The following is a 25,368-nucleotide window of genomic DNA, read 5'->3' on the forward strand; positions in this document are numbered from 1 at the left end:
TAGTGCCTGATTGATTTTGGCAATAATGAACCAGTTGCGAAAATATAGTCAGTTCATAAAAATAATATGCTTGAACTTTAGAGCCTGATTTTCACTCAAAGCTTGAGCAGCAAGATGAGAATCTCACTAGTGAGCCGTGAGAGACCTATACATGTCTCTTCGTACCTAATATCATCCACTTATTTGAAATTTGCTATTGCTTCATGCAGTGAAGAGAAATTACATGGCGACAATTCCTGAGATAAAAGTCAGAACATGTACCCGTTGCTCCAACTCACTTTTTGCTTTTCTGGGCCCCCTTCTTGACAACAGTCCCCAGCATTTCAGTACGCTCTCTACGTGCAGCGACTGCCTGCACCCTCTGCCCATGCAGGCTGATACCAGTCACACACCAGTCTCACTGTAGCATCATCATGACACATCTCTGATCCATTTACAATACAGCTCTCCACTTCAGTATTGTACTCTGTGCTGCAAAAGCACAGAGAAATTACAGAGGAATAATTGTGCCAAAAGCCCTGAAATAACATGAATCTCCAGTGGCTGCCAACAGCTTCCACCTAAAAAAAAGTTGCATTCCAAAGTTGATCTCAGGGCATAGTGTAGGTACAGGATTCCCAGATCTATTATTCGTTTCCTTCAGATGACTGAAATGCATTGTCATCATAGCCTGCAGATGTCCCTGGACACTATCACAGCATGATGCCATCTGCTGAAGGGGAGCTTGAAATCTTAAAGAGTGAGAGGCCATCAATCCCAGTGGCCATCAGGGTGACAGCCACGCTGATGCTTTTTATGCAACTGCTGCTTCTGAGGATCCATTTCAGACCCGTGTGGGATCTCTCAATCCTTAACTCAAATTCATCAAAGTTGTTACTGATGTAATTAATGCCAGATCACAGCGATTCATCTCACTTCCACATGACAAAGTCATTGTTGCAGTTCAGACAATGAGTTCATCAATACAGTGGACTTCCCAGAGGTGCAGGAGACATGTGCCAGTGGCTGCATATGTTGTGTTGAGAGCATGATATCAGAATGTTGCAGACTTCATCGACTGAAAATTATTCAATTTTATCACTGTACAATTCATCTGCAATCACTGGTACCAAAACTTAGAAGTCTGTGCCAGGCATAATGGAAGCTATCATGATGGCTTATCCTTGATAGCATCAGACAGGATCTGATAAACATAGACTGGGGGAGTAGCTACTTGCAGGTAAATTTACATTTGGAAAGTGGAAGTCTTTTAAAAGTAGTATCGTGAGGGTTCAGGGCCAGGGTGCTCCTCAAAGAGTAAACAGCGAGAGCAGCAAGTCAGGGGACCCTTGATGTCAAAGGATACTGAGAATTTGATTCAAAAAAGGACGCATTACTGTCAGGCACAGTACATTAAAAACACCGGAGGCCCTTCAAAAGTATCAAGGGTGTATGAGTTTGCTTAAAATGCATTTAGGAGGGCAAAGAGAGGTATTATGGACTAGACCAAACCCCCTCAAAATGTATTAATAGGGTAGTCTAGGCTCCAACCTTTTCTTATTTTAAAGGTAAATGTAAAGTGTCATGTTTCAGATTCAAATTCATAGGTCAAACTACCCGACAATAAACAAAACACAATTTATTCAGACACTGTTGTTAAAATACAACAAATGGAAAAATAAAACAATTAAATTATCTTAACCATAATTCTGTTGAAATGCTTAACAAAATAATACATATAACGACACTACTAATTAACTGTTCCATACAGTAACATCCCATAAACACACCCTTGTCAAGAGACAAATTCAGAAAACAGATTCTCTTACATGCAACTCCAGCAGCCCAAGAGGAAAAACATTAAGAGAATGCTAAGAGAGTTAGCAGGGCTAGATAACACAGCATAGAGCTGGAAGAGCACAGCAGGCCAAGCAGCATCAGAGGAGCAGGAAAGTTGAGATTTCAGGTCAGGGGTTTTTTTCTGAAGAAGGGTCCTGAGCCAAAACATCAACTCTCCTACTCCTCTGATGTTGCCTGGCCTGCTGTGTTCTTCCAGCTTCACACAAGTGTAATCTCTGATTCTAGTACCTGCATTCTTACTATCTCGAGCAGAGAGAAATGCACTGTAGCAACAGACCCTACTGAAAAACTAAAATTAAATATCTTGGTTCTGTAGGAGTTTGACCCCACCCATCAGGCTGTTCATACTCTTTCAGCGTAAAAAAAACCTAAGGCTTCACGAGCTGTTTACTTTATGAGTTTTCAAAAGACTCTCAGTGTCTCTGTCTTCAAACCTTGCTTCAAAAAAACGACAAATAGACCTTTTAAAGCCATAGTATTGTCACAGGGGCTATGGAATATCTCTGTCAGATAGGATCAAGGAAAACTCCAAGGCATTTCTAAGTATGTTAAAAGTAAGAGGATTGCCATGGAAAGATTGGGGCTTATTAGAGATCTAAGGGGCAACCTTTGCATGAGGCCAGTGAATGTGGGTGAGGTCTTAAATGAATACTTCTCCTCTCTCTTCACAGATTTACTTAATCCTGATAAGTGCATTTTGGGAAGTCTAATAAGGTAAGGATATACACAATGAATGGTAGGTCCCTACGCAGTAATGAAGAATAAACAGATCTTGGTGTGGAAACCCATAGATCCCTGAAGTTGTTCGCACAGTTAGACAGGATGGCAAAGGCGGCATACAGGATGTTTGGCTTTATTAAGTGGGATGTAAAATATAGAAGCAAGGAAGTTTTGGCACTACTTTATAAAACAGTGGTTAGGCCACAGATAGAGTTCACCTCTTATCACCTCAATATCTGAAGGATGTGATAGTACTGGAAATTGTTCAGAGGAGATTCACCAGGATGTTATTTGGGATGAAAAGTCTCAGTTAGGGATAGGCTGGATTTATTTTCCTTGGAGCAGAGGAGGTGGAGGGTGGATCCGATTGAAGCAAATGAGAGGAATGGACTGATTAGATCATGAGAATCTTTTCCCCCTGCCAGACCTGTCTCAGGCCAATGAGCGTAAGTTTCAGTAAGGAGTAAATGGTTTAAAACAGATTTGAGAAAAAAGAGCCACCAAACTGGATTGCAGTTTAGTTCCTTTGATTACTTTTTCTCTAAGTATATTCTTTTTTAATATGAGAAGCAATTTCTTTAATTTGAACAGTTGGTATGTGACAGGCACAATATAAATGCTGATGTATTCTGTATTAATGTAAAGCCATAAATATTGACCGATTTCCAATGCAGCTTGAGAGAAGTGTTTAACAAACATTATTTATGAGACCATGATGATTCTCTGTGTACAATAGATCTGGTGTTAAGTTCCAGGAAATAATTAAAGAGGGATCTTAGAATTAGTAAATGATTACCGACAGTAAATGTATGCACTATTCCTGCTTCCAAATTCTTTGGGTGAATCTGTAAATAGTCACGTCCATACAACTGTTGGCAATCCTTTCTGCAGTGTATTGCATTAACTGACATGCCCATTTATTGACATTGACCTATCTCTAAGCCATTTTAGAACAGCCTGGTTTGGTGGTTGGGATAGGTCAGACAATGGAACAGAAACTCCCCTGCCCTTTAACTAGATCCCTTAGTGGCCCTATTAAGACTTGTGCAGACACTGAACGGAATTTCCCATTTGGGAATTAATTTCCTCTGTTACTGTCGCACTGCAAATACCGAACAAATGCAGTTTCATCCTTAAAGAATGGGCTATGTAGTCATTGAATACATTGGCGACTCCTCTGCTTTATTAATAGAGGCACATAGCACAAGCACAAGTTGATGATGTTGTGTTTGTACAAGACACTTATTATACATCAGCTGGAGTAGTGTGTACAGTTGTGGGTACCGCACTATAGGAAACATTTTAATACGAGAGAAACAATGCAGCAGTGATTTGCAGGAATGAAGAATTCAGTCATTTGGATATGTGGAAACAATTAAGACTGTTGTTCTTGAGTGAAGAATACTGCGAGGAGATTTTGTAGAGTTTGTCAAAATCATAAGAGGGCTGGGCTGAATAGATAGGGAGAAGCTGTTCCTGCTCATAAACAAAAAAAAAATGAGGATGCATACATTTAAAGTGGTTTGCAAAAGAAATAAGGATGATGTGAGAGTAAACTGATTGATTTGATTTATTGTCATGTGTACTTAAGAGCAGTGAAAAGATTTGGTTGCGAGCAGTACAGGTTGATCACAGTAAGCAAGGACATAGAGATCGCAGTGTGAAAGGAAAACATACTTGGGCAGAGTAAGGTATACAGATTACAGCGCACAGGATGTGCACCAGGTGAGATCAACTTAAACAAGATCAGCATTATTTGAAGTTAGACAGTCCATTTATCAGTCTAAACTTTTCACACTGTGAATTGTTCAGATATGGAAATATCATGGAGGCGGGTTCAACTGAGGAATTCAAGAGGGCGTTGAATGTTTATTTCGATTCAAATGTTGTGCAGCGATATGGTAAAAAGGTAGCAGTTTAGCAGTAGGCAATAGAACTGGTGCAGACATAATGGACTGAATGCCTCCTTTGGCACCTCACAATTCTGTGATTCTATTGGGCAGGCTGGCTCTAACTCAGTTTGAGCAATGTCAGAGGAGATTGGTTAGTTTGCACTAAAATATCCAAAAATAAATAATTAATATTGTATTCCACAGAGTTAGGAATCCATCTGTGCTTATTTCTTCAACCAACAACAGAAGTTAACATTGGTGCATTAGGCGCAATGAAATTAACTTATTAAATGAAAGCCTTGGGGTCCATCTCAGAAACTAGATTGAGCAGAGTGCCTGGAGTCTCACAGTGATTGATCCTAAAATAGGTCTTTGTCTGACAAATGGTTAGGTTTAAATATATCTACAGTGAACCTCATGAAAAATAATATTTTGTGCATTATGTTTACCTCACTAAAATCTTTTATACAATGTCACGTAAATTGATTCAAATGTAAACCTTTTCTATATAAAGAAGATTTAATTAAACCTGCTCAGAATGCCCCAATTTCTTTCATCTTCCCAGGAATAGTACAGAGTCATCATCGTAATCATTATGCTGTCTTCAATCGATGAAATAGATTTAAATGAACAGTGCAGCTGCACTTTGTTATGGACTATAGCAACCTTATAATAGCTCTGCATAGCTAATTTCATGACACTCATATTAAATGGTGAATTCTTAGTGGCAATGCCTTAAAAAATCCGGGTCCACTTGTCAATCAATCAGGACTCTCATCACATATAATATAAATATTGTTTTCCCTTTACGTCAATATTTCTTAAGAATTGTCCTGAGTGGTACAAGACAATAAGCTTCAACTGAAGGTATTTTTTTCAGCAAGACTCAAGTTTTGCATAACCAAACAATTGTAAATTCATGTAATTCTATTAAATTGAGAAAAGAATCCTCTAGCATGAAGCATTCTTACTGAAAGAAATGTTTTAATTTTATCTCCTGGCATCCTAGGCTTTATTGAGATTTACACTTCACATACTAAACGAGAATATGTGAATCGGCTCTCACAAAACATGGCCTCATTAACAGAATTCCTACAAGTATTTTCATATTCATCTTAAGGAGTCATCTTGAATGATAACTTAATTGCAAGGCCAAAAGGCATTAGTTGTGGGTTTATTGCATTTAGGACAGAGTGCATGATGTTTGAAGTATTCACAAAGCAGCAGTTCAAAAATACACTAGCACATTTTGTCTTAATGAGGAGGTAAACCAGCACAAATGGAATATTGGTTTTATTTTCCTTATTTTTGTAAAGATGTTTTCCAACTTAATATGAAATCTGCTGTTAATGGGAAACCTGGGATGTATGGGCAAGATGCACAACAAAGGGTACTGCAAGTAGTTGAGAGTCAACTACTTCATCAACAGTCACAACGTCACAAAGATGCACGCTCTGGGCTGAACTAGCGGATCTCAAAGATCCAAATGGTTCTGAGGTGAGGCAATTAGACTTCAAGGCCATGGGCTAAGTGGGAAAGTAAAAGACACCAAGGTCCTCCTTTCCAATTTCAAAATACCAATCCCCTCTGGCAAATGAACATAAGTCAATCTGAGAAGAGTTGCTGAGCTGGAAACATTGAGAACATTTTCCATTCTCTTCAGCAGTGTGGGCAATGGTGAGAAATGTGAGAAAATATGGTGAAATTCAAAAACAGATCAGAATCTTCACATTGAAAAAAATAAATTCTGATATTGCCCTGAAGGTTTGAACACTTAAGGTCAGAATTTTGTAAATGAGTGGCGATGACTTTACATTCATGCATTGCAACTCTTTAATAGCCCAATTTGACTCTCTTCTCTTCAACTTCCAAATTTTGTCTCCTTGCCAAGTAACTAGATGGTACAATTCCCAACATGAGAGATCCAGCAATTAACTAGAAGTTGACTGATTGCTTCTCCAGGTCTTTATCGACATTTCCCTATGTGCTCCCCATTTCCTTTGCCTAATCATCGTGGCATCAGCAAAACACAAGTCTCAGCACAACATCATGTCTGCTTTCAGAGACACTCATGCATCACTTCAGCCCTTCAGGACTTCACTTTGGGCTCAGGTATATTATGACCTGCACACTTCTGCCTAGTTGGTTGCTTCGAAGGTTATACATAAATTTTGCATACATTCAGGAAGCATCACACAGCTCTAAGCTTTGTTTCTTAACACTCAGTCACTTTGCACTTATTTGAAGGCTGCCAGCCTCTGTGGCTTGCACTGCTTTTAGGTGCCCAGGGAGAGGCAGGCAGCTAGTCATATTTCAATGCGTTGACTAGTCAAGGTGATAAACATGTTGCTGTATGATGACATGCTGCATCGGTGTCAAACCTGTAGCACGTGGCAGCATGTTACATGACAAACACACTGCAAGTGCCTCAACCAAATAGCCATGTCTCAAAGTTTAAACTGATTAGTCCTTAGTCGGGTCAAAGGGGACTATGGTCAATTAGAGGGTCCGCCATGGTCAGGCAAGGGGCTCGTCAATCCTACTCCTGTCATTGGCTGTGATCAGTCAGGTGTTTAGTCCTATATGAGTCTTTGCAGTCCAGGCTTTAGGCCATAGGTTTCCTGTAGGCCAAGTGCAACCAGACCAGCAATTACAGGCATGGTGTCAGTTATGGTGCTTTGGCGGTATCTGTCCAAGGTCTGAGCCTTGATCAGTCAGGCCTGCACTTTGTAATCAGTCCAGAGGTCTGATCAATCCTGGGATTAGGGCATTAAGTCTCACAGGGTTTATCAGAGCCAATCTATGGAGTCCTGGGGAACATTGAAACCTTAGCCTGGGGATGAAGGTTGTTGAATTGGTGCTGAAGGACTCATTACAAAGAAAAGAGGTAATTCAAGGCAGAAGCTGGGGTCTCATGGAACATAGAAGGTGACAAGGAACTCTGGGAGGAGGGTTTTCACAAGTCACAATCTTCACAAGGAGAGTGAATGGTCACCAAGGGCATGACAACTTTCAAAGATTTTGGTTTCTGGGGGCAAATTGGGTACATTAGTGACTACATTAAATGGGGTGGAGACAGTCTGCTCAGTGATTGGCCCTGTTGACGTAGAAGACTTGGCTGGTCACCACATTGATGATTGGGTCTTGAGGGCTGAGGCCCACTACAAGTGTTCTGCTCAGATCTAGGCTCACCCTCTCTGACTAGGGCTACTCAGGCTTTGGCATCAGAGGCCAGCAGAAGATGGACTGGCCAGGCTCCTCTGATATATTCTGAGAGGATGGTACTGGGGGCATTATGTATGGTTCCCTCTCCATCTGGATGCCAGCTGGCACCACCCTGTCTACTTGAGAGGAAGGGGCATCAAGAATGAGGTTGATGTTCCTTGTCTCCCTTTTATCTTGTCAATGACGCTGAGCAGTTATGTCTAGAGGGATGGAATACAGGTCTGTCCCTAAGTCCTGGAGAAACTGAGTGCTTTGGATTTGGGTCTCCTTGGCAGATGCCAAGCTGTCTTACCTGCCAGATGTACACAGGCTAGAAGAAGCATGATACTGATAGCATCAATGGACTGTTTAACCCAGTATGCCAACTGCCTCTGACAAGCCTACCTGCTGTTCCTGGGCCTGCCCGTGCATTTTGGCCCAGTTACTAAAAGCTGAGAACATGGGTTTATCTTCTGCCTGGGGCAGAGAAGATATTTGGTTTTCAGAAGTCCTTTGAGAGCAAGAGAACCACGGTATTTCTTCCTTGATGAACTGCAGAGATACATCAGTGATATGTTTGCCGGATAGTGCTCTCAAGTCTAATGTAGAAAGCACTGAGGAGATTGCCTCAGAACTGGCTGAGGGCGTAGGAAAAAGCCTTGCCAGTGAATCTTCAGAAGGTTCACTGGCTTCCTCCACAGGGGTTGAGCAGGAGCCAATAGCCTCTGCCACTAGTCTCTTTGAGACAGTGGTTCACTGAATACTGCTAAGAGATGGAATTAGTTGGTTAAGAGGGATAAACATTTTTGCAGGTTACAAATGAGTTCATTCTAGAGGTAATGAGAGAGCAGAACTAAACATCACAATGAACCTTACTTGGTTAGGTGACCATTAAGTCCTATCTACCCCACAAGTGTGGCTACTCTCTTCTACAGACAAATCCAAATCTTTTCCTCATATGATGTGAGGAGCGTCTGTCCACAGCATCTCCATGGTTTTCAAACTCTTGGTCCAGTTGTGAGTCATTTCTTTCCACAATAAAACCAAAGGAAGGATCGAGGTGGATGGAAGAGTAGATGGTGATGCTGGAGGAGGAGAGGTGATGAGATGTCTTGAGTGAGTGAGAAGGAATTGCAAAGGGTTAGGTGAATGAGAGCCAATTCATTGGACATGATACATAAAAAAGTGAGGGTTATAGTCCATAAGACTTTGTGAGAAGTGAGTACAGTGGCAGAGTTAGACTGAGTGGTGGTCCTAAGACCATGAGGTAGCAGACAGGAGATGGTGTAACTTACACCCTTACAGAGTGCAGAAGGCCATTAACTTTCTATTTGCACTGCTGTTTCACCTGACACACTGCATTGACCCAGGACACACTCTCTTTGGTGATATGGCCTCTTCCACAGGTCAGCAAGAAAAATAACTGTCCTTCTTTCCATTGTTCTGTCCATGAGTGCCTTCAGGTTGCTGCTGGTGAATCAAGGAGCTAACTTACCTTTCTGAGCCATTTCCCTGGAGTTAACCATGCTGGACCACAGTGAGAAGACCAGTTCCCTGTTTATAGTGCTGTGGAGTTGGGGCTTAAATATGCTGCCATCGACATGAATATTGCAAAGTCCTGGCAGCAAGGATGAGCATTTCCACTTCTACTGCCATAAGATTCCATGAAATGGGCACTGTCCAAAATCATAATTATTGAGATGAAGAGTGGAAGATTACACGAGAAACAGTGCCATCGGCCATAACAGACTGGGTGCCATGAATCTCACTATAAAATCACTTTGCCAAAAAATGGGAAATTTCAGTCCATTATCAATGTGTTCCTGACCACAGATACTTCCAGACTTGCTGAGTTTCTCACAGCACTTTTTCTTTTTTATTTCATATCTCTAGAATCTTATGTTTACTACAGATAGATATCAGATCAGAATTAAAGATTAGATTTCCTATAGTGTGGAAACAGGCCCTTTGGCCCAACAAGTCCACACCGCCCCTTGAAGCATCCCACCCAGACCCATCCCCCTATAACCCACACCCCCCTGAACACTATGGGCAATTTAGCATGGCTGATCTTTGCCTGCGCATCTTTGGACTGTGGGAGGAAACCGGAGTACCCGGAGGAAACCCATGCAGACACGGGGAGAATGTGCAAACTCCACACAAACAGTCACCCGAGGTTGGAATTGAACCCAGGTCCCTGGTGCTGTGAGGCTGCAGTGCTAATCACTGAGCCACTGTATGAAGCTATTTTCTGGTTGAAAAATTTGCTCTAAATCGTAGTTGTGGAACAAACCTTTTGTCTGCAGTCTGGCCACATAAATATTAGAGACCATTTGGTGTTTGTGAAATTTCATGACAACAGATCATAGCCCAGAATTCTGAATGGACATATTGATTTTTTTTTTAATAAGACTGGCTGTGTTGTGACAAATAAAAGTGACGAGAAAGATTTATTGGCCAAGATAGATGTGAATGTAAATTCTCAGGAAATAATTCTGTGATGTCTGGAAAATTCCTAAGTAGATTAATTATACTTCGTTCCAAGCGGAATACCAGACTTGGAGAATGTCAAGGAACTTCACGCACAGAAACTTCAAAGTAAGAGATGCAATGCAAAACCAAATTATACTCTCCTATGATAACAAAGTGTGGAGCTGGATGAACACAGCAGGCCAAGCAGCATCTCAGGAGCACAAAAGCTGATGATTTGGGCCTAGACCCTTCATCAGAGACCATACAATCTATACTCTCCTATGGTTGTGGCGATACTGGAAGTTGATTATCATCTCAACAGAAACAATCTCCATACTAACTGCTCCTCTGCCAAGATTCATGCTTCCAGAACCATCCAATTTAATGGCAATAACATTTCACCATCTAATCCTCATGGACAAGTCAAAGACTAATTTCTACGTCTTTTTCAAATGTTATGTCATTGAGTCATAGAGCACAGACCAGGTCCTTTGGCTCATTGACCTATCTAAACTACACAAGGCACTTTCCTCATCACCTTGAATGTTATGACATTTCAAGTGGCCATTCACGTGTTTTCTCCCTTCTCATTTCTAATCTGTGTATGTATTTTGTGTTTTATTATTTTTCCTTGTGTTTTATTAACTAATAAAACCAGTTTTTTTCTTATCCCGAGAAAACCTGGAATAATTTGTTCCTTTTGAAACATGAATGTATTGGACCTAGGAAAGAAATATTTCAGAGAAGGGACACCTTATTTTAAGTTAATTGTATTGAGAGCAAGTTGAGATGTGGGTTGGGTGAAGTAGGATAGCTAATTCCTCCCTCCTCACTTGGGAGTGTATTGATCTGGGGAAAACCCAACTGGAGTCATAATAAGAGATAATGGGAACTGCAGATGCTGGAGAATCTAAGATAACAAAGTGTGGGGCTGGATGAACACAGCAGGCCAAACAGCATCTCAGGAGCACAAAAGCTGACTTTTTGGGCCTCGACCCTTCATCAGAGGGGGATGGGGAAAGGGTTCTGAAATGAATAGGGAGAGAGGGGGAGGCGGACCGAAGATGGAGAGAAAAGAAGATAGGTGGAGAGGAGAGTATAGGTGGGGAGGTAGGGAGGGGATAGGTCAGTCCAGGGAGGACGGACAGGTCAAGGAGGCGGGATGAGGTTGGTAGGTGGGAAATAGAGGAGTGGCTGAGGTGGGAGGAGGGGACAAGCTTCACAAGCTTCAAAATCTCCCCCTCCCACACTGCATCCCAAAACCAGCCTAGCTCGTCCCCTCACCCCACTGCATCACAAAACTAGCCCAGCTCATCCTCGCCTCCCTAACCTGTTCTTCCTCTCACCTATCCCCTCCTCCAACCTCAGCCGCTCCTCCATTTCCCACCTACAAACCTCATCCCGCCTCCTTGACCTGTCCGTCCTCCCTGGACTGACCTATCCCCTCCCTACCTCCCCACCTATACTCTCCTCTCCACCTATCTCCTCCTCTATCCATCTTCAGTCCGCCTCCCCCTCTCTCCCTATTCATTTCAGAACCCTCTCCCCATCCCCCTCTCTGATGAAGGGTCGAGGCCCAAAACGTCAGCTTTTGTGCTCCTGAGATGCTGTTTGGCCTGCTGTGTTCATCCAGCTTCACACTTTGTTATCTTGGAGTCATAATAAATTAGGTGCTGTCATCTAGGCACTGGTCAGAACTGAAATCAAATCGCTGCAGAAGTCAGTACTTTGGTGAAAGACTACACCAGTATATTTTACAAAATGAGTTAAACTGAGGTGCTATTTCAATTAAAAATTCAAACCGTGAAATACTGTACCTCCATCATTGTCTCTTTTATCATCGCACACCAGTTCCATGATAACATTACATCCCAACCCACTCCAGCCTCCTTGGCAAACACAATGCCATCCATTTTGATCCAATGTACACCTCCCATTTCCATTGCATAAGCCAGGGCATCCCTCTAACAGAATTATAAAAAGAAAAATATTAAATCAGTTACTACAGCACCAATGTTATATCCTCAAGATATTTATACATATGAAAAATACAACATACTTAAACAAAAGGCCTTTGTTTAAACAGTGACACAGTGGGGGTTAGACAAAAGATAATACAACACCAGTGCTATGTTTGGAAGAAAAATATATTGACCTAGTTAAAAGGCACATTACTTAGTTTTAAACACTACGTAGAAAGCGATTCAAATGCTCGACAGGTTAGTGTCTGGACTGAACAAGCAAGGTAACAGTTCACATGTAACAATCCTTGAGCATCACTGGAACTGTGAGAATACTATAGATACATCAGTCAGATCGAGAGCACAGAAATACAGTTGTAAGCAACAAGACGTGCATGGTTGCACTTGTCAAAGCATTTGGTAAAATGGCCATCTGATCTGCGTTTGGCTTCTTGAGCGTAGGAAATAATGCACCTTGAACAGCTGATGCATTATACTACATAGAAAATGTTGTTGCCTTGTCCAATTGTTTGGGGGCCTAGACAACGGTGCAGATTGAATAAATTACACTAGAATACATTGGTCTCGTGCATTTTGCCTGCTTAAATTCATGTGTGAACTCATTCACTGATATTGTCTAATAACCTAACATTGTAAACAATTTAACAAGTATAACGCAATCGTCATTTTTATTTTGTAGATAAAATTATGGGAAATGTTTGGATTCTTGCCAATTATCCTTCAAATTAAAATGTTCCCCTCTATCCCACTGAATTCTACCTCAGATTTGAGCAAGAAATCTGTTCATAAATCATAATTGTTATTTAAAAGATTTGATAAAATTGTATTTTCTTCGTATTTTCTCTCACTTTTGTAATGTGTAGGGACTCACCACTCAAAGTGTCAACTTTGAACATATTGTGCCACCAACGTCATATCAAGAGCAGTGAATTATAATGCTAATACATTTTTGTTTACTCAAATGATTAATTTTACTGTCATTGCCTTGTTATTTTCAATGTCCTTCCAAATACTGATGATCTGTTCTGGAGGCTGACTCACTTGACCAGAACATGTATTCTGTAATGATTTTAATTAATCTTAAGTTAATTTGGCTTTATTCATCTGTTGGTTTGCTTTCATGGGACACAAATTAAGTTAATAAAAACTAATTGTCGGCCCATTCTACAATTCTATGAATGAAGATATTTGCTTGTGTCTTTGTTATGAGCTCACCTTCGAGACAATAGAAAAAATGAAATATCTATACTTCAGAATTATGCAAAAGAAGCAACTGATTGATTTTGGTTGCAATGAACTGGACGAATGTATGAGAACAATTCAGCAGATTACTGGAAAATATTAGCAATAAATTTTGCTCTGATTGCACATTATATTCAAAAGTACTCAAATCTAAAAATATGTAGAGTGGGGCAAGAAGGTACAGAGAGAATAATGTACGTTATACATTGGAGAAAACTGGAAACAAATCAAAGTTAAAAGTACTACATCTGCTTTTAAAGTTCAAAACCTGTTTTGATCATGGGATAGAAGGGAAGGGTCTGACCGACATCAGTTAAGGCTCTGAGATAATTGGAGCCAAATGTTATACATCAGAAGTAGAATTTATAAGTCTACAGACAATAGGGAATTTAACTACGTTCCGGTCCAGTCTCAGGCAAAGTGAAGAAGCTCCCTTCTGATTAAAAAAGGCGTACTGAGTAACTGGTGCTGGAGCAAGTTGAACAAGTTGTCATATGAAGGCCCAAGGGTAAGTCATACGACATTTTAGTAAACATCATGGGATAACCGAAAACTGTCCATGGTCTGATTGGACAGTCACATGACTAATCTACAAACAAAAACAGTAATTGCTAGAAAAGCTCAGCAGTTCGGGCAGCATCTGTGGACAGAAATCAGAGTTTACGTTTCAGATCAAGTGACCTTCCCTTAAAACTTCAGAAGTTGTAGCAGTCAAAGGCCGGCTAAAAGAATATGTACAAAAAGTGTATGCTTCCTTTTGTTCAGTAGGCTAGTCCCTGGACTGACAGAGTTTTTCTCTCCACTGCAGTAAAACAACAAACTCTTTGATGCTTGAAGTGGACCTTGGCATTGAGTTCTTCATTTAGTCACTCTGCCCCAACACTATCATGCAATGAACTATATATTGTTAGAATAAGAGCTGTTTCTTGTAAAGAGTCATGAGCAGTTATTCCTTGGCCACTATAAACAAAATTGTCACTTAGAGTGAGCCCAGGAAAGAGGAATGGTGGCACAATCTTTCTACCTATAAATAGCACATATTCAAAATACCCAAGGCTGTCTCTCTTTTTAAAGCATAGCATCTATGCGATGGTGTAAATTGGTTCATAGTGATTTGGTCTCCTGTTTTGGATCCCTTACTAATTTTAATTTCCATTCTTTCTCAATACTCTTAAGACAACCAACCTTTTCTTACCTATTGTACCATTGCTTTCTAAAATATTGTGAGATATTTTAAAGAAATACTCATCTTGAAAGCTATATTGGGTAAAGATTCCTGGCCCAGTAAGCAGACTTATGGTCACATCAGTGCAAATGGATGAAGATATATTATGGACAGATTCTTACCTTTTACAACATTATCCAAATGTTGTGCTTAAGAACAGAGAAGAAAAAAACATCTATGAGGCAAGAAAAGTACGAATTGAAAAATATTGATAATACAGACTGTTTTTATGAGACGATAAAACATCTGGGTTTTTCTTACCAACTGTGCAGTGTTCTCCTTCCCAGCCAGGGCTGCACTGACACTTGCCATCCTTACACTTTCCATGTTCAGTACAACGTGGGTGGCATTCATGCTGGTCACAATTTAGGCTGCCCCAGCCCTTCTCACAGTGACATGAGCCATCCAAACATATGCCATGCTTGCCACAATCCACCTCACAAATTTCTGCAGGAGACAACAGAATAATTTGTTGTTTTAACATCTTAATCATTTGACCCATTATGCTTAGCACATTTGAACCATACGGTAAATGCCAAGTTAAGCATTTTATTAGTGTACCAGAGAGAATTTTTTAAAAATGAGCCAACTAGCTTTTTACTAGTTCACTATTGGAAAAACTGAGCATTTGGCTATGGTGCTTGGTTTCAGTCCAAATTTACGACAGAAAGATTTAATTCATCTGCAATAACAGAAAGTAACACCCCTGTATAATCTGGAAACAGATGGCTGTACTATCAACTTCATTTTAAGGGAAATATGCTATGCCCAGTGGCTGTATATTAGAAGCTGTTCATTTAATGTTTGTTGGCTTAGTTCAGCATTGGCTTTTAAGTTGTTCATTTGTCTCAGGCTCAGAAGCCCAAAGAATGAAAATTAGTGCAGCTAAGATATGGGCAACAGGGTTTAAAATGACCTGAAATTTATAAAGTGAAGAATGCTGAAGACTATCCAGAAGTACATTGAAATTGTTAAGTCTAAAAGTAACAAAGGCAGTAATGAGGATTTTTGCAGAAGATCTACAGGGACAGGAGAGAAGTTGGGCAATATTACAGAAGTGAGACTAAGATGTCTCAGAGATGGTGTGGATAGAGGCTAGAAGGTATAGTAGGAAAGGAACGCATCATGGTTTATGCTTATAAAAATTACACCAGTCATAATCAGAGGCCCTGTCACACTGACCTGAAGGAATTTCAAATTTACCTTTGCCTTTATTTGCATACGCTCTTGGCTAGTTTGTTTTAATTGTGCAGAAATTCTATTCATTTATCTTTTCTATATTATCAGCTGTTAATCCATCTCTTAGGTAATACTTTCCTCTCCATACTCAAGCATTCTTTTTATAGTATAATATTTTGATTTGTGTGCCACTTGTATCTCTTCCAATCATCATTAAATTTAACATAATGCAATCACAACGTCCTCTGCACTGTCCCAGGATCATATCTTCTGATCTGTACTGGTTTTTTTCCATTAGTCTAGCAATGAATGCTTCAGCACATGTTGAGGTGCTTAAAAATTACAGTCAGAAAAGAATTTTAGGCACACTGTAAAAATTATTTTACTTTTTCATCATTCGTTCAGTTTGCTTGCACCTTGAAGGGGATGGGGGAGGCAATGGCCTAGTGGTATTGTCATTGGACTGTTAATCTAGAGACCCAGGTAATGTTTTTTGGAGTGATATAATGGGAACTGCAGATGCTGGAGAATCCAAGATATCAAAGTGTGGGGCTGGATGAACACAGCAGGCCAAGCAGCATCTTACGAGGACAAAAGCTGACGTTTCGGGCCTAGACCCTTCATCAGAAAAGGGGGATGGGGAGAAGATTCTGAAATAAATAGGGAGAGAGGGGGAGGCGGACTGAAGATGGGTAGATGAGACCACAAGAGAGTTGCAGTGAGAGAGAGATCCCCTGAGGTTGGTCCAGAAGGAGGAGGGTAACTTGTTCAGATTAAGCAGCTTGGAAGAAGCTTCGCAGTGAGGTTAAAATTGTGATCAGAGATAATGGGAACTTCAAACCCCGCCACAGCAGATGATGGAATTTGAATTCAATAAATATCTGGGATTAAGAGTCTAATGATGACCATGAATCCACTGTCAGTTGTGAGAAAAACCCATCTGATTCACTACTGTCCTTTAAGGAAGGAAAACTACCATCCTTACCTGGTCTGACCTCCATGTGAGTTCAGCAATGTGGCTAATGATTAACTGCCCTCTGGGCAATTAGGGATACATGCTGGCCTAGTCAGAGACACCCTCACCCCATGAGTAAAAAAATTAAAAAACACATGATTATGATTCTCCTTTTTTTAAAATTAATATTCATACATAATTTTCCTTCTTTTTGCTTTCCACTGTTTAATGATCTATGATACGCCTGCATACCTGGCTATCCTTTCCCTGGATCCATAATTAAGTGAAGAGAACTGACATCCACTAGAACATAAAATGTTTAAAGGAGACTTAATCAGACTTTTTCAGATCTAACAGAGAGTTTTCAATCATGAAGAATTTTGATAAGGTTCATAAATGAAAAAAAAGTTCTATTTGGGAAATGAACAAATGATGAAGTATCATCAGTTTAAAATGATCAAATGAGAGAACAGAAACTATCACGATTGTTTTTATGCAGAAACTTGCCAGCACATAAAAAGTTTTGCCTAAAGGAATTAAGTCAGTATCTCTTTTAAGAGAAAATTTGATTGATATTTGAAGGACAGAAAAATACAAGGCAATGTCTGAGCAGGTCAGGGGGATTAGTTTTGGATTATTTGAGCAAAGATGTGATGCAGACATGATAAACCAAATTATCTCCTGCAATGCTGTCACGTTTCATGATTGCAATTATTTTTATTCACACATGCTTCCGTGGATTGTTAATGCAATTAAATAAATCTTAGCCTTGTCTGAAATAAGAATTCTGACCTTTCACTTCCCAGGTTTTCTTAAAGACTTTGGGGGAACAAAAAAACAAATTAACACTTGAGCTTTGCTGAAAAGAGAGACATGTTGCTTAAATTTTCAAATTGTGCACATCAGGATAAACACAAGAATGCTAAATTTCAAATAATCACAACAATTTTACTACAGAAGAACAAGGAGCTAATTGGTTGGCAACTTTGATTGGCTAAGATATTACCATGGAGAAAGCAACGGGGAGATATAGGTTCTCCAACTCCCTAAAGGTAAACGCCTTCACCATATTCCTTTGCACCAACATATCCTGACATATGAACGTACATTGCTTTTGTCTAGCATAGCTGAGCCACGTGATGAGCTTGATTGAATATCTTAAATTTGTTGTCACTATAATTATTAGTGCACTCAAGATTGAGTTAGGCGTTCCTTAATAACAAAATGAGATCTAACAGCGGACATTTTGTTTTGGTACTGCAACAATGTTTTCACTGTGGACTGTAATCTGCCTTTTGTGAATATACTATTTTATTAGCTGCTAAGTTCTGAAAGGACAGGGGTACAGAACCAAAAATTTTGGAAACTTGGGATAAAAACTTTAATAAGAAAATGAAAAAAAATTATAAAAGACATTTTAATGAGTCAACTCCCAGAATTTATTTAAGCATGTTTCAGTCTGTGAAGATTTCTCCACTCCTGTTTAAAATGAACTCACACAGAAATGAGAGTAAGACTAGTATGATGACTGCTGAATTATGCTGGGTCTGTATTTTAAATGTTTTTCCTATTGCATTTGTGTTCAATCATGGATTGAACAGAAACATTTTAGCTTGATCAAATAGATTAAACTGGAATTAGGCTGGAAGACCTGGAGAATTATTGACACAGAGTCTGCTTTTGCAGTACAACCCTGCATTGGTTGCACACAGCTTTCTCACAACAAAGGATTGTAGAATTTGCCTTTGTATCTTAAATACCAAACAGGAAATAAGTCATGCACTCTTCTATTTAATAGCTATTTATTAAGTGAAAAATACCTTAAAATGTCATTGCTAATTTCTATCTTAAATTGCTCTTTTCTATGTATTACAATGCCATTTCCATGTAAGGTCAATTATAAGTAATCTTAAACAGCTTATTTCCAACAGAATGATTGATCTTTCTTTTACCTACTAAACTATAGTGCATTCTAATCTTTTAAAAAGATGAATGTTAGTTCCCACTGTGGAGAAAAGGTACTGCCTTAGCCAGTCTGTCTTTTCTTCCCAGATAACAAAGTGTGAAGCTGGATGAACACAGCAGGCCACGCAGCCATGCTCCTGAGATGCTGCTTGGCCTGCTTTGTTCAGCCAGCTTCACACTTTGTTATCTTGGATTCTCCAGCATCTGCAGTTCCCATTATCTCTGTCTTTTCTTCCCATCTTCCTTTCAAAGGGTTGGGCCATGGACTTCCATTTGATTCACCCATGCTTAATGGTAAATTGGTGCATTGTATTGCCTTTGTCTGGAGAAGGACAATTTTTCACTTTATATTAACTAAAGGTCCACGGGCTGAAGCTTAAAATGTGCAGTACCGCTGAAGTAAAGGCAGATACGGCTGCATCAACTTTTACGCTGAAATCAGGAAGTTCACCCTCAGCATATAATCCTGATCAACATTGCAAGGCTATTAGCCTGGAACATCAAATTTATTTCTTTCTCCTCAGATACTGCCAGTCCTGCTGATTATATCCAACATTATCTGTTTTTTATCTGCAGGTTCGCTGACTAGGAAACTCACCTGCTCAAACCATTTAGCATCAGACTAACAGGAAAAATTTACAAGGTGACAATCAACCTGCTTGATCATGTTATAAAATAAATCTACCATCGCCGGCATGTCCTTGCATGGGATAAGGACCAAAAGCTCTGGGCCAAGAGGACAGTACCAGTGCCCTCAATCCACTGCTTTAGTCACAAACATTCAACAAGTTAAGGATTCATTTCCTTGTGTATGCTACAATAGAATTGTACCAAGATCATGGAGAACAAATGGAAAGGAAATCTATGGAAAGGAAATAAAAATTAACTAAAATTCTTTCTTCTGTTTGCAGCATAGTAATCTCCGACAGTAAATCCATGAGTAAGAATATGAAGTGAGTACTCATAATTATTGTCACCAGCATTATTTATTTTATAGGAACAAAATACACTACTGATAGATTACAAACAGCATTTTTCCTCTATGCAGTTGTGTTGATCTTTAGAGTATTTTTGTTTAAGAGCCGCCAATAATACTGTGTGCTGAACCGATTTCCAGATTCAATGAATCCACCAGTCTGAGGGAGTTGAATTATGAAGAGGCATAGCGATTAACTGAGGGCGTTTCAGTAATTCTATTATATCAATATGTATTCACTCATCTTGCATATACCAGTGGGCTCAGCAACTCCTTCAAAACATTTCCTGTTTGCATGCCCTCTAAAGGCAAATGTTCAAAACAAAAGCAGAAACTGAAAGTAAAAGAATTAATAATTTAATCAATAATATTTGTGGATGCTTTAAATTGTTGGTGGTGCTACTAATATGGCGCCAATGCCAAGATACTATGCTAATTCTCTGGAATTCCTTATTCTAGAAGGCTCAATCATTGACTACGTTCAAGGCAGACATAGTGAAAAATACCTTAAAATGTCATTGTTAATTTCTGTCTTAAATTGCTCTTTTCTATGTATTACAATGCCATTCCTTATTCTAGAAGGCTCAATCATTGACTACATTCAAGGCAGACATATGTAGATTTCCAGATATTGAGGACATCAAAAAGTATTGGATTCGTATAGGAAAATGATATTGATGTAGAAGATCAGCCATGATCTCATTAAATGGCAGAATGAGCTCACAGGGCCAAATGGCCTACACCTACTGCTACTTCTATGATCTGGTGTTCAAAAGAGGCTGACCTTCTCTCAAAATACAAAGGTAGTTAATTTAAATAAAATAAAAACAGGAGATGTTGAAAATACTCAGCAGGTAAAGCAGCATCTGTGTCAAGTGAAGCTGTGTTAACAGGCTGGAAATTACAGATGGGAAATCAGACAGGTAGGCTTATAAATAGGGCAGAATTCCAACATCAGCAAACTTGCTGCTCGCCTCTCTGTGCCCATTCTCACCGTGATTTTGCAGATGGCAAGGTCCAACCAAGGCCTTATGAGGAGCCTCATTTCCCGTTACTCAGGTTTGATGGGCAGCAAGAAAAGCCATAGACAATGTGCAGCTTGGCACGTTTGACACTATGGATTGCTGACAGGAGAAGTGGTGTGCACCTCCTTCCTGGCATCCCAGTGTCATTCACAAGCCTCTGTATATAGTTTTCCCACCATGGTCCAGTGCTTCCAGCTCCCCTTCCCCCACTGAATCCAACATACACTCCCATCATTCTCACAAGGCTCTTGCACCCTGGTTCTATCAAGATCCTTGACTGCCTGGAGTTCCAGATCATTCACAGCTGGTCTTTCTCCAGGGCCTTCTACAGTACAGGCAATGACGATTACTCATGGTGACACTGCCTAACCCTGATTCACTTTATAAGGGTGGACCTAATCCTGGAGAAGGACAATTTCTCACTTTATATTAACTGAAGGTCCATGGACTGAAGCTTAAAATGTGCAGTACCACAGAAGTAAAAGCAGTTACGGCTGCATCAACTTTTACGCTGAAATCAGGACGTTCACCCTCAGCATATAATCCTGATCAACATTACAAGGCTATTAGCTTGCAACTTCAAATAGATTTATTTTTCCCCAGATACTGCCAGTCCCGCTGATTATATCCAACATTATCTGTTTTATTTTGTATCAGATCCCGAGTATCTGTTGAATTTTGCTTTTCTATTTGTAGTTAACATAGCTTGTATCATCTCTTCCTATAACCCACTGAATACATGAAGTTCTGAATTCCTGTTCCTAGTACTACTTTGTTTGATAACATTTACAGCAGTGACACAGGCCATCCAGTACAAAAAGAGTCATGTCATTGTTTATATTCCGTACCAACCATGTCCAAACTTTATTCATATAAACACATATATATATGTGTGTGTGTGTGGGACCTCAATTATTTACAATTTAGAATAAATACTTGAATGAATGAACCACAAATGTGGTTGCTAAACTTGCTGATTAAATAAAGACAGATATAATAGTAAAAGAGATTGTAGGTTATTCCATGTGGTTGCCAGAGATGGAAACAGAGATGTCCAGGAAGGAGAGAGAGATATCAGAGATGGTCCAGGTGAACTTTAGGTTGGGGTGGAAGGCGTTGGTAAAGTGGATGAACTGTTCGAGCTCCTCGTGGGAGCTTATTCCATGTGGTTGCCTGAGATGGAAACAGAGATATCCAGGAAGGAGAGAAAGGTATCGGAGATGGTCCAAGTGAACTTGAGATTGCGGTGGAAGGCGTTAGCAAAGTAGATGAACTGTTTGAGCTCCTTGTGGCAGCTATCTAGATGCTACCTGGCTACTTAGAATATATTTCAAGCCTACTGACTCCCACGGCTACCTAGAATACACCTCCTCTCACCCACCTTCCCGCAAGAATGCCATCCCCTATTCCCAATTTCTCCACCTCTGCCGCATCTACTCCTGAGATGAGGCATTCAGCGAAAACAGAATCCCCCTCTTCCTCATGTACCACACCACCAACCTCCAGATCCAATGCATCATCCTCGGCCACTTCCACCATCTGCAATCTGACGCCACTGCCAACGACATTTTTCTCTCCCCACCCTTACCTGCTTTCTGGAGGGACCACTCTCTCCGTGGCTCCCTTGTTCGCTCCACACTCCCCACCAGCCCCACCACACCCAGCACTTTCCCCTGCAACCGCAGGAAGTGCAACACCTGCCCTTTCACCATCCCCCTCACCTTCATTCGAGGCCCCAAGAAAACCTTCCACATTAAACAGATGTTCACCTGCTCATCTGCTAATGTGGTATATTGTATCCGCTGTTCCCGATGTGGCCTCCTCTAATCCAGGAAACCAAGCGGAGGCATGGAGACCGCTATGTGGAACACACGATATTCAGTTTGTGACAAATGGCTGCACCTGCCAGTCGTGAACCACTTCAACTCCTCCTCCCACTCCTTGGACGACATGTCTATCCTGGGCCTCCTGCAGTGCTACAATGATGCCACCCGAAGGTTGCAGGAACAGCACCTCATACTTCGCTTGGGAACCCTGCAGCCCAATGGTATCAATGTGGGCTTCACAAGCTCCAAAATCTCCCCTTCCCTGACTGCATCCCCAAACAAGCCCAGCTCATCCCCACGCCCGACCTCATCCCAAAACCAGCCCAGCTCTTCCCAGTCTCCTTGACTTGTATGTTTTTTCTCCCACCTATTTGCTTCTCTCACCTCAACCCCCACCCCCACCTCCTGCTTACCAGTCTCATCCCCACCTCCTTGACCTGTCTGTCCTCCCTTGACTGACCAACCCCCACCCCAACTCCCCACCTACACTCACCTTTTCTGGCTCCAACCCCATCTCCTTGACCTGTCCGTCTCCTCTCCACCTATCTACTCCTTTATCCATCTTCCATCCACCTCCCCACTCTTACATATTTCTGCCAAGTGTTTATCAAATTCCCTTTGAAGGAAGCTATGCTAGCTGTCTCAGCTATCTTTGTTGCAAACATGTACCATATTCAAACCATTCTTTAAGTAGAGAATTTTCACTATGCTATTAATGACTTTGTTATACTTATGGCCACTTGTTCTGGTCTCACCCACTAGTGGAGTCACATCTGCTTGCTTAGTCCTATAAATTCTCCATACTCTTAAAATCAGGCTCCCCCACAAGTTTCCCTTTTCTGAGAAAAGAACTCCAGCCTAGATTAACTAGATTAGAAGAGCAAAGCGACTGAGGTATGTTGTCAAATTAATTGTTAAGAGTGGTGACATAAATTCTTAAAGCCTAAGATGCACTTTGGCAATCTCTAATAAATATCTTTTGCATTTTCTCCAGGAATGTTGTATAATTTCAACAATGTGGAGACCGGAAGAGTTCGCACTGTGCCAAGGGTTTTATAAGCAAAGGTTTATAGACATTGACAAAACTTTTCTGATTTTCAATTCCATTCCTGTAAAAATGAACTTGAGTACTTTGTTTGCATTTTGAGGCCTTTTAGCCCAAGGCATTACTTGTAATGATTTGTAACACGTCTCTAACAGTATGTCCCTCTGCCCCCTTACACCATGTATTTTGCAGTGAGGATGTGGCATTGCATTCCTCCCACTACAAATCAAGCTCACATTTAATTTTAAGAAAGTAAAAGAAATTATGCCTGTTCTGAACCATAATTCTGTATTCTTACCACTATTTCCAAATTCCATCCAGCCTCTGCATCTGGCTGAACCGGAATATTTATAATTGTGAATTCCCCTAAGCTGAACTTCTGCCCTCATTGTCTGTCTGTCTGTCATAACTACCATCCATTTCAATCTACATAAAACATACCTGTTCTGATATCCACTCATTGATTGTCGAATTTTCAGGCACACCGTTGTTACTTCTAGTTTTAATTCTGGACCCGAAGTTTTACCTCCTCATCTCTTTATCTGCCATTAAAACCATCTGATCAACTTATTTCTGTGACCAAGCTGTTAGTCATCCCTTCTTCTGTTTCCTTCTTTTACTTGGTGGTGATCTGTATCTAATTACACATCCACAAAGCTCTATATAATATAATTTGCACATTAATGGTTCAACATGTATGCAAATTTTTGTTGTTGGAAGAGTGTCAACTTGAAGACTGCTTCATTTACTGATCAAAGAGATATAGATTTCACAGTATAGAAAGGCATTTACGAGGCATCTTTGGGAATATCAAGCAGCAGCAAGATGTGAAAACTGCCACAAGAAGTAGTCCACTGGACTGAAGTCCTCATTGGCCGGTATCATAACACAGGCACAGTGACCATAATTCATGGTCTGATTTATGACGATACAAATGTTGAGCTCTCAATTAGAGTAGCCTGCTTTGATTGAATTCACCATATGACAGAATCAACTTGACACACCACTCAAATCTTCAAGAGGTACTTTGTAACCCACTAGTCCGTTCTTGCACAGACCTGTACGTTTGCTGAATGAGCATCTAAAATCACAGCTGTGTCAAGAACTACCACATATACTGACAGTTTCTCTCAGGGTGAGGCCACATACAAAACCCTCAGGCATTTCACTCAAATATTTGTAGTAATGTGCTGAAGTTACAGGCCCCAGCAGCCACAATATAACAATGAGAAATCAGTGTTAACGTTTTGGGTCAGGTGACCCTTCCTCAGAGCGGATGGAAAACATCTGTTTGTAAACTGACGTTTACATAAGTTATATAAACTGACGTTTTCCCGACACCATCAGTTCTCAGGAAGGGTGACCGGACCCAAAACGTTAACGCTGATTACTCATTGTTATATTATGGCTGCTGGGCCCGAAATGTTAACTCTGCTTTTCCCATTACAGATCCTGCCAGACCTGCTGAACTTTCCCGGCAAATTTGATCTTGTTCATGATTTACAGTATCCACAGTTCTTTCAGTTTTTTATGAGAAATCAGTTCTTGCAGGGTCAGTCCAGATTCAGGAGGTGTTTTTACTAAATCCATAAACATTTTAACCTTCTGTTGGGGGACCTCTTAAAATGAGGTGAAAAGGTCAAAGACTCAGACCATTTACGTCTACTACAGTATCAGTGAGTTGTATTGTAAAAGTTAATGTTCACTTGTCAGCTATAAGCCTGATTAAAGGTACTGGAGAAATTATTTTCATTCATCTGTCTTGATATATGTCAGGAACCACTGGCAAGGAGTCTTTATTTTAACATCTGTGAAGATGAC

The 25,368-nt window shown here is 40.4% G+C and overlaps 1 protein-coding gene and 1 long non-coding RNA gene across 14 annotated transcripts in view; one reads left to right on the forward strand and one right to left on the reverse strand.

Annotated features, from left to right (window-relative positions):
- Nucleotides 1–25,368, reverse strand: part of tenm1 (teneurin transmembrane protein 1) — a 2,164,854-nt gene that overhangs the window by 125,670 nt on the left and 2,013,816 nt on the right. For 12 of the 13 annotated variants that reach the window (XM_048544387.1, XM_059651404.1, XM_059651405.1 and 9 more), the window contains 3 exons: nt 14,838–15,023; nt 14,699–14,725; nt 11,945–12,091 (listed from right to left, as the gene is read on the reverse strand). In XM_048544387.1, coding sequence (XP_048400344.1) covers nt 11,945–12,091; nt 14,699–14,725; nt 14,838–15,023 — 360 coding nt within the window. The remainder of the gene's footprint in view (nt 1–11,944; nt 12,092–14,698; nt 14,726–14,837; nt 15,024–25,368) is intronic. The other variant, XM_048544391.1, reaches the window with a different exon arrangement.
- On the forward strand, nt 19,263–24,755 carry LOC125458767 (uncharacterized). Its single transcript, XR_007248900.2, has 4 exons — nt 19,263–19,318; nt 19,587–19,628; nt 20,231–20,454; nt 23,497–24,755. It is a non-coding gene; the product is annotated as an uncharacterized LOC125458767 (long non-coding RNA).

Source organism: Stegostoma tigrinum, chromosome 15, assembly GCF_030684315.1.
Source record: "Stegostoma tigrinum isolate sSteTig4 chromosome 15, sSteTig4.hap1, whole genome shotgun sequence".
NCBI lineage: Eukaryota > Metazoa > Chordata > Chondrichthyes > Orectolobiformes > Stegostomatidae > Stegostoma > Stegostoma tigrinum.